General features: G+C 39.3%; 1 protein-coding gene across 1 annotated transcript; it reads left to right on the top strand.

Moving 5' to 3' along the window:
• Positions 1 to 9,615: 9,615 nt before the first annotated feature.
• Positions 9,616 to 9,999, top strand: LOC123824952 (histone H2B subacrosomal variant-like). The gene has a single exon (XM_045848372.1). The coding sequence runs from the start codon at positions 9,616 to 9,618 to the stop codon at positions 9,997 to 9,999; it is 384 nt and encodes a 127-aa protein (XP_045704328.1).
• The last annotated feature ends 392 nt before the right edge of the window (positions 10,000 to 10,391 follow it).

The raw sequence follows: 10,391 nt of genomic DNA, 5'->3' as shown, positions 1-10,391 counted from the left end.
AATACTTAGATCCCAGTTCCTTTGTCATAATTGCTTCAGATTATTCTACCACATAAGAAAACAATAGTGATAATTTAAAAATAAAAATAAATAAAATACACCTGACAAATTTTTTAAAAATCCATCATTTACTCAGCCATTTTCCTACGAAGGGAGAGATCACTTCCACTTTTTTCTAGACAAACACGGTCCCACTGAACCACCACACACTTGTGTCCTTACATAAACATGCATGAGTTCCTCCAGAGGAGGTACACAGTATAGGTGCTGTATTGTAGGAAACGCACACCTTCAAACATATGAAGTATTGCCTAAGTTGCTATCCAAGGTGATCTTAATTTATACTCCCACCATCAATATTAAAAATAGTTAATAATAATAACTATTTCCTTATGTGCTCTCCAACATTTAGTATTATCATGGTAATTAATTTTCTGAATATGATGAATGTGAAACAATTTCTGTGCATTTCATTTGCATTTCCCTATTGTTGAGCATCTTTATTTTATACTTTAGTACCTTTTGGAAGCTTCTTCTTCTGTGAATTACCTAATCACATAATTTACCTATTTCCCCAGCAGGCTGTCATTTAAAAAATTAATTTACAGGAGTTCTTTATATATTCCAAATACTTATTCTAGATTGAGTACATACTTTAAAAATATCTCCTCCCAGTCTGTGGCTTATCATTTAATTTTGTTTATGGTGACTTTTATCACATAGTTGCCTTAAGTCTAATATAGGCAAAGGATCAAACTTTTCCCTTATGATTAGTGTTTTTCCATCCTGATTTTAAGCATTTCCCTAATCCCAAGTTCCTGAAAAATATTCTTTTACTTGTACTGAGGGAAGCTTTTAAATGCTGCTTTTTTAATTATTACAATTCTTAGGTTGGAATAGTCCCTAATATGAAGGGTTTGGTTAGAAAAGGTGGGGAAGAATAATCACATTTCTCTTGACTCAACCCCCACCAGCACCTGGAAATGTGTGTTATATTGTACAGCCCACACTGGCTCTTAGGATCTCCCAGTGTACAAGTCTCTTTGCATTGTATTCTTAAATTCATGGTCATTGGGGGGAAATGTGAGACACAAAAAAAGAATTAAGCATCTTCTGTGAGACAGCCTATACTGGGGTGCACATCCCAGACTCTTACGGGGATCAAAGACCTGCAGAGCTCCAGAATGACACTCTCCAACAAACACTACCAAGTCTGCTAAGGTCACGGGGGTGGGAACATGCTGGATTCTAGCAGCAGAATCAGTGGGAAGAAACCTGGTTCTAGACTCCATTTTGCTGTACTACTTACTATGCACCTTTGAAGCAAGGGAGATAATTTCTCTGAGTGAAATTTAATCTGTAAAGCAGGTGGGCTGCCTGGCTTACCTCAAAGTGTTGTTAAGAAAATGGAAGGAGATAATATTTAAGACTTCTTTCCTCAAAGTAACTAGATTCTCAATAGTGAGGATAAAATGCCACTAAGGCAAGAAATTTCCTGACCCAGTTCTGTTGGAAGCACCATTCAGAGAACAACGGTGTCACTTCAGAGCACTCAATTATATCATATCACAGCTTCCCTAGTCTGCACAGCTGGGGAACAGCAAGCGCTGCTAAAATGTTCCATTGGCCAGAGACACTTGGTAACAATAATCTCTGGTTCCTAGGCAGACACATTTTCTCTGAATCCCTGTTGTGGGAAAACAACCCACTCTTACATGGATGAAAGGAAATGGGACCTCATCAGGGAAACAGACCAAGCCTGCTACAGGGTAAGGTATTACTCTTTTAATTCATAAACTCAATACTTCTGAAAGTAAGAAGGACTCTGCAGATGTTAATCACATATTATGATTTCAGGACACAATAGAACGGAGAGGTCACATCCTCAGATGTCAGCTTCCAGCACATTGCAAAGCAAGCGAGCCTCACTAATTCCATCGTTCCTCTAAGAGACCTGTAGTCACACAGGCTAGCCCTCAAAGATTGCAGAGAAACTCTACTACATCCGAGGCTGGTCCTAGAATAAAACTCAGCAACAAGAGCATTGGAAACTGGCCTTGGTGTCTTCCATCTAAGCTGCTGAAAGATTTGTATTCCTTTAGTGGGCCCTTAAGAGACATTGAATTAAGTATTTGGATATTATTAAATTTAGAAACACCAGGTATTTTCTTCTTTGAGCATAACCAAGGAGAGACTTTATTACATCACTTAGAATGGGAACGATTTCATGTACTGAAAGGTACTTGACAGCTCCTGGTTCCTAGTTTAGCTGTTTTGCAATGAACACAATTTTCAGATTATGCTTCTCAGCATCTAATTTTCTCATGTTTAAGATATTTGTTTTTCTGGTTTTTTTACATGTAAAACAGCTTAAAATAGTGTCACAGAACAATTGGAGAAAAGATGTGGTTTTAAAAAGACGTGGGTTCTTTAAGTATAGGCTCCCTTCCTTAAGTCTCCTTTTCTCTGTTTAGGTTCAGTCACCCTTTCCCTTTAGATAGAGGTGTATTTTTTTCTCACTGGCCTGTCTAGAATATAAAGCTATATGATGGCTGTCAGAATTTTCTCCCTTACTAAGGAAAGAAATGATTCCTCCTTTATATATACCTCAGCCTTAGGGATTCTACTGAATATAAGGTAAGAAAAGCAACTTCCTGGTGGTGCGTAAAATCAGATTTTCACCCTAAATTCTCAAATCACATCTTCTCCATTGCCCCAACTGTAACATTTTGGTTAATAAATTTTTCTTTTTTATATTTTTCCCTTGATTATCTAAGCTATCAGGCTTTGGCCAGAGCACTGGAAATGGAATGAGAAGATGTGGGTTCAAATCTTATTTCTTCCACTTATTTATTGGCAACAGCCAAATGTGTAGCCGTGAGGCAGGGAGCACTGCTGGTCCTTCCTACTTCCCTGAACACTTGTGAAGATGAAACGAGATGCAATGGTCAAACACGTGCAGCATGGAGAGCACCATACTCGTAAGGGATCATGAGAGCAGCAGGATGTCTGAGAGTAAGGGGCATGGAGCCTACAGCCAGATGATTGGGTTTGAATCCCAGCTCTACTAACCAATCAGCCATGTGATCTGAGGCAAGTTATGTAACTGCTCTCACCTATGCAAAGAAAATGCTGATAATGATATGACTCAGACTCCAGCTTGTGGGGTCCACAGCACTGTGGCTGAAACCACCAAGTCCTGTGGAGGAAAAGGGACAGCACAGCCGCTCTCAAGGGGAGAGTGCCCTGACCCTTGCATTGACAAGCTTTTATTTGGGTTTAATTTGCATAGGAATACAGGTTTTTTTATGTGGAGCTCATCAATCATTGTCAGGCAGAAATGATTAAATAATAGATAACATTCAAAGAACTCTGAGGGCTTATTTTGAGTCAGGGTCAGATAGCTAAAGGGCCGTAAAACTTTGGGGAAACAAACTCATTTCATGCTTGGACCCTTATCGTTTAAATCGAGGGCATTAGCAAAGCAGGTGTCATGGGATTTTACACATTCTTTCTTCGGCCTGGTCACCCCAGGGAACCCGCCTTTTCCAGCACAGGGATGCACTCACCTCCCACATTGTTTCAGGCTTAGGTAGAGCAGGGGAAGTAAGGCAGCCAAGAGATTAGGAGACTCCTTGCAGACAGAATGAGGATTTAGGCTATGTCAAAGCCGAGGGGTGAGGGTGCATCACCCTCTTTCTCCACAGCCCCCAAGTCCTTCCCCGAGGGCTCCTTTGTGACTGTGCCTGTCCATCCCTCCTTTGAGGAATCTTACCCGTCATTGGTTAACCAGTCATCTACCCAGGGCCAAGCAGGGTGAAGTAAAAGGGAGCAGAGGTAGCACCCCTACCAAGAAGATGAGCTTTGTCTCCTCAGTGGCTTATGGTCCCAAGGTCTTTTTGCTCAGACTTAGTCACTGGGGATTACAGCTTCTGAAACCTGTCAGGGCGGTTCCCAACAATGATAGTGTCTTTATCAAAGGGTTTCTGTGGGAACTGAGTTAATGCCTTGGAAGTGCCAAGACACCTAGTCAGTGCCAATGCTTTAGAACAGTGCCAAGACACCTAGTCAGTGCTCTATGAAGGTAGCATTATAGTAGAGCCTTCCTTCTTCATTGGTGTGAGTAGTAAATTACCACCAAACCTCACCCATTTTTTTCAAAGATGATTTCTTCTTCCTTTCCCACTACCCCCAGTTCAGACCTCTATTGTTGCAATATTGGGCCACTGAGAAATGAGTGACATTGCTGTGCTCTCTGATCTTGTTTCTTCTAATCCTTCCAAATTTAGCACCTGGCACCAAATTAGTTTTCTCAAAGCATCCCTATGAGCCATTCAGTTACATATTTCAAATTCTCATTGACTCTCAAATACTTACAGAGTAATTGTAACACCTTAAGACCAGCGATTTTCAACCTTTTTCACCTTATGGCACACATAAACTAATTACTAAAATCTGCAGCACACCAAAAACATATTATATTTTTTGCCTATTTTTATGAATCAAAAAATAGGTATAATTTTGATTCATTCACATTGATGACTATTATTATGTTGGCCATTGTCATTTTTTTTCATTTGACAATCTAAAGGAAAAGAGGTCAGTGCCCCTGACTAAATAGTCAGGTATTGCAGGTTTCAAAAATTCTGTGGCACGCTGGTTGAAAATTGCTAAGGCATTTTATAAACTAAATCTACTCTACTTTTCTGTCTCTCAGACACAAGAGCCCTCTACCCTAGCAAAATAGATTTTGCTCCTTCTGGAATATGTCTTCTGATTTCATGCCTCTGTGTTGTTACTCATTCCTTTCCTCCCACTTGAAGCATCCTCTCTTCTTGGACAACTGATGACAGGCAGTGTGCCTAGTGGTTAAGGGCTTGAGCTTGAATATCCAACACACCCCCATTTATCTCCTGGCTCTACAACTTCCCAACCAGGTGACCTTGGGCAACTTCTATTCTATGTGTTTAGTAAGAGCACTCTTACTATAATTAGAGGAAAATCCATTTTACAATAATAATAATCTATTGTAAAACACTTTTTTGTTCACTGATGTTGTATTATAATATGTCAAACAGAACTTAAAACAAAATTAACAATTTTCTTCTGTCTCTTGTCCCAATACATTTTCTCTTTTCTGCTGAAGAACATCAGACTCATCAGAAACTTCATCAGGAATTGATAACCTTCTACCTTCTTTCAAGGCTAATCCTTTATTATGATCTTACTCTGCACAAAGATAATCTAATTACTTTCTTAAGTCTCTGAGGACAATGGCCCAGTTTTCAGATTAACCAAAGCAAGACACAGGTGACTCAGCTATGAGAGGGAGAGGCCTCTGCATTGGTGAGGTTAGGACTGTCAGTCTCAGGAACCAGCAAAAGAACGTAGAATAATATCAAAAAGAAATGACTTAAGCCATAGAACCGTCAACTAATCAGGAAAGGGGAATAGGAAAAATTGTTTGTTTGTTTTACTCCCCACCAAATGTGGAAATATTATAAGACAGATAAGACTCCACAGTAAAGTGGGTCTCGGTGTGGCTCCACCCTCCTTCACTGCCCTTCCTCAGTTCTCTCAGCTCTGCTCCTTGCTAAGCACTGAAAGAACTTTTTGGCAAAGCTAGTCTCAATTTAAATGCATGGAAGCAAGTTTACATCAAAGTCTGCATCTCTTTATGTCTCTGTACCTGAAGTCCCATGACCAGAGAACATTGTCACCCTCAGCAGCCACTCTTCCCATCATCATACTTCTCATCTGCTCACCTCTTATTACACTGCCCTTCTCATCTAATTCTTCTTACTTCTCCCCTCTCTCTTAACTCTTTCCCTTACCACTCCCATTCTAGTGTGTGTGTTTTCCACCCATGGAGTTTACAAAAAGCTCCCCAATACCTTTAAAGATTTTGCTCTCACTAAGTTCAACCAGTGACTCTCAACGCTGGCTGCACAATTAAAAGAATTTAACAGAAAAAAAAAAGGCCTAGCCACACTCCTGCAGAACCTGATTCAATTAGTCTAGGGTCTAGATTTTGCGTGGTTGGCTTGTTTGTTTATTTTAATCCCCTTAGGTGACTTTATTGTGGGTCCAAGCTTGAGAACCACAGCCTTAACTGAAACCTGGATTCCCCCCTGGCAAATACTCTTCCTTTGTTTCTTTCTGGAGACCCCAGTCTCCAACACCTAAGTGCTACCAGGCAAGAAAAGGCAGTTAAGATCAAGCTCTTCCAGACCAAGATCCTCCATTCTTATGCAAAAACAAAGGCCCTATTGACACACCCAGGTCTCCTCTTATCCCCAGCACCACCCTTATCTGCTCAAATAACTTCTGTGTCCATCAAGATTCAACTAAAACCTCACCTTCTCTGTAAAAATCTAAGACAACTCTCAATTTTTAGAAAAAAATAAGCAAATCATAAGAAAGTTACCCCATATAAAGAAAGTATTTTCAAAATATACTTCTGGTCATCTTCTAAGGATAGTATTATTCATCTCTAACTTCTACTCCTTTGGTGACCCAGATATTCCCTGACAATCTCATTCTGCTCACAATGGCTGTGGTGAGCAGAGTAATGCCCCCAAAGGGTTCATATCCTAAACCCCCATACCTGTGAATATGTTACCTTACCTGGCAAAATGAAATTTGAAGATGTGGTTAAATTAAGAATCTGGAGATGTGGAGGTGACCCTGGATCGTCCAGATGGACTCAACGTAATTACAGGGGTCCTTAGAAGTGAGAGAGGCAGGCAGGAGAATCAGCATCAGAGTGATGTGGCATGAGAAAGACTCAACTACCCATCACTGAAGATGGAGGGAAAGCCAAGGAATATGGGCAGTCTGAAGAAGCTGGAAAAGGCAAGATTCTCCCCTAGAGCCTCCAGAAGGAATAGAGTTCTGCTAACACCTTGGTTTTACCCCAGTGAGACCCATTCAGACTTAGAAGAACACCAGAATTGTAACATAATAAATCTGTGTTGTTTTAAACACGTTGTTTTAAACTGCTAAATTTGTGGTGATTTGTTACAGCAGCAATAGGAAAGTAATACAGTGGCTGTGAAAATGTTTCCAGAGTACATACATATCTGCGGGTACATGTTTTCAGCTTTGAGTTAACGTCACCTCTGCTGCAGTCATTGCAGAATAATCACTGAGAGATTTGATGATGACCTTGAGTCGTAACAAGACCAACAATCATAAAGGAAAGAATAAGCAGTTGTAACTCTAGTACTATACATACTCAATTATGAAAGACATACAACCCACACCCCAAACAGACATAGTGTGATCAAGCACAGAACAAAAGCCTAAATAATGCATGGTTTTTAACTTTGGACTCCAGCTACACTTGAACAGCTTGGAGACCCGGGACTTATGGTCCATTCGGCATCACCCCTTTCACTCTCTGTGTCTCCTGCTAAAGGACACCAGGCTTAATTCTAAGGCTATGACCTTGAGGGCAAGGGCAGAGGAAAAAGGGAGAGAAAATGGGGGCTTCACAGTGTCCATTCTCAGGATATGATAGATGCAAAATAATTATATTTGCTGCATGCTCAGGCTGATAATTTAACAGGCATGCCCTGAAGATCATTATGCTTAAAGGTGTCTGTTGTTTGTTCCAGACTGTCTGGAGGAGGAGAAAGGGAGAAGGAAAAGAAAACCCAACATATCAGTGGTGAACTCATACATATTTTAGAATAACTTATTAAAATTTAAAAAAGAATTCAGTTTAACCCCAAAGTAACCAGAAATTTTACAGAATCTGTATTCTTCATTTCCTGAACTTCCTGATTAGCCAGTATTTTAGCATACAACTCATTATTTTGGCTTTAAAGTGTTTTTTTTAACTACTGCAAAATATTTCACCCTTCTTTCTTCCCACCCAAACACAGAACCAACTGAGAGAGTCATAGGGATCAGAAAGATGGATATCAAAATGTCGGCTTTATTACTGCAAACTGTTTGGAGAATAGCCCTTATGTATGGAGCAACAACAGCCTGCCTAATGCAGCAGCTCTGTATTATGCAGAAAGACCTATTCACTTCCCATCAGCTACCAAAAGTGATCCAGCCCCACAAGCAGAGCTGCCCACAGTCAGATCCCAATAAGCATCCACAAGGGGCTGAGATAGGCATTCCTGTCATCTCCCCACTTTGCCTCTCTCAAGGAGGACTGTTCCCAAGAGGAGTGAGGGAGGAAGAGGCCAAGAGAATAATGCTTAGTTAAAGTTCTTCAGCATGGAATAGGGAATAAACATTCTCCATCTGATAGCCTCTTCTAATGATAGTAAATAAAGCTGTGCTATTATTACACTAAGTGATTATATCTACAGAAATTCTGAAAGCAAAACTAGCAAAAGCTAACGGGAGATCCATTACTTCAAAGCATAGGCAGAAGCAGTAGCCTTCATCTTAGTGTGATGACGCCCTGTCTGGGATGTGTTACTAGCAATAAAGTGTGGACATTTACAATTGATACCCATTGTCTTTGGAAATTAGAGCTTGTTCAAAATTTTCAATATAACAGCACTATTCTTACCACTTTATATCAGATTTTCTTTCTTGAGTGAAAGAGAAAGGGGAGGGGCTATATCTAGGATTTGAGAAATCATGCATAGCCCAGTCTACCTTATCTGCGAAGCAGCTCATAATGAAGGACCTTTTGTGGTAGCATTAATAGTTGTGGCTATTGTGAATTATTGAAGTGCTTGTGAGTTGTTAATTTTTATAGTTGCTTATATTATTTATTTTTTATCTTATTCAGGGATAAATTTGATTAAGAAGGCAGAGGGGAATTTTTTTCAAGAGTGAGTATCTCAACATGATGTGTGAGCAAGAAGGACTCTACACTCACTTTAGTTAATCATGACAGAAGACCTAGAGTTTCAAGTAAAAAACAGGACGCGTGACAACATTTGTGGATTTTTAATAATATTAATATCATTACAAAAAATTAATAAACATAGCCCACACTCCATCATAATGTAAACAATAAAATAGGGGAGTTTTTGTCTTATTCTATAGTTGTATGTAGTTTTCTTAAAGAGTTGGCATCAAGAAAAAATTTAGAAATCACTTTTAAAGTAAGTCACAATTTTAAAAAGGAGTTTATCTATACATATTTATTTTGTTATAAAATAATCATTTGGAGATTTTAATGGCTTTATTTAATATTTCATTTGATTATAAAATGAGTTTATGAATACTTTTATAAACAGAGACTCCCCCAGGTATATGGCACTTTTTCCCTTATTTTACTACCACCAACCTTCCAGTTTGATGAGGTTTGTTCAATTCTGAAAATATTGTATATATTATGCTTGCAAATTGCTAAGAAATAAAATAGGAAATGAGTACTTTTTTCTACCGTGAAGTTAGTCTCAGTTCTGCAACACTCACCTCCTTAGGAAAGCTTTATGTGGGCCAGGAACAAGATTTTTCCATTAACAACAAATCAGTGCCATTGCTAGGTGATTGTGACATAGGGCCAGTAACCTCCAATCAGAGAGAAGCTCCAGAAGTCTGATTGTGACACTCTAGCTTAAATATGAGAGCTCCCCCGCACTCACAGACCCTTCTCCTCTCCACTCTTAACTGTTAAGGAGAACAACATCTGCAATGGCCAAATCCAACACCAAGAAGAATAAGGGCTCCAGAAGACATCAAAAACCAAGCTCCAGAAAGAGATCACAGTCCAGCACTGACTTTAGCCGAAATTACTCACTCTACATTCGCAGGGTCCTAAAAGAAGTGGATCCCCAGAAGAGTATATCATCTCACACTGTGGACATCATGAACACCATGATCAACAACATTTTTGAATGCATTTCTACGCAAGCCTACAATCTGATGTGTTTCAGAAATCGCTGTACCCTCACCCATGAAGATATCCAGAAGGCAATGTATATGCTGTTTCCTGGAAAACGATCTAAGTATGCAGTGACTTTTGGAAGTGAAGCTGTACAAAGATATGTCCACTCCAAAAACAATGTACCACGTTAATTAAATCTTGGGGAAAGTAAATCAAGCTTACTACCCAAAAGAACGCTTCAATACTGATTTCATCTCTTCTTTTTTATAACATAGCAGTTGTTCCTGGTATTTTCCCTGTTTCTCTTATCTCTAGAGAAGAATTACTCTCTTGATATTTTACCTTTTAACAATTTGACTATTTAGGTTTTCCTGACACCGGTTCCCATAGAGGACTGTTGTTTTTCCTGTGAATGTGTAGATCTTGTTATGTAAATTCAGTGCTTGTTGTATTGTTAAGGTATTGTTAACCATGTACAGGATGATTTAGTCCAGCTACTTTGACCCTCCAAGTCAAACGGACTTTGACTTTATGAAGATAAATGTTCTAATTAGAAGTATGTCATTGCTGATAAGTTTTCAAC

Source organism: Phyllostomus hastatus, unplaced genomic scaffold (genome assembly GCF_019186645.2).
Source record: "Phyllostomus hastatus isolate PE091 unplaced genomic scaffold, TTU_PhHast_1.1 phas_contig_58, whole genome shotgun sequence".
Taxonomy (NCBI): domain Eukaryota; kingdom Metazoa; phylum Chordata; class Mammalia; order Chiroptera; family Phyllostomidae; genus Phyllostomus; species Phyllostomus hastatus.
Note: the sequence above shows the minus strand (reverse complement) of the source record. Positions and strands in the feature narration are given on the sequence as shown.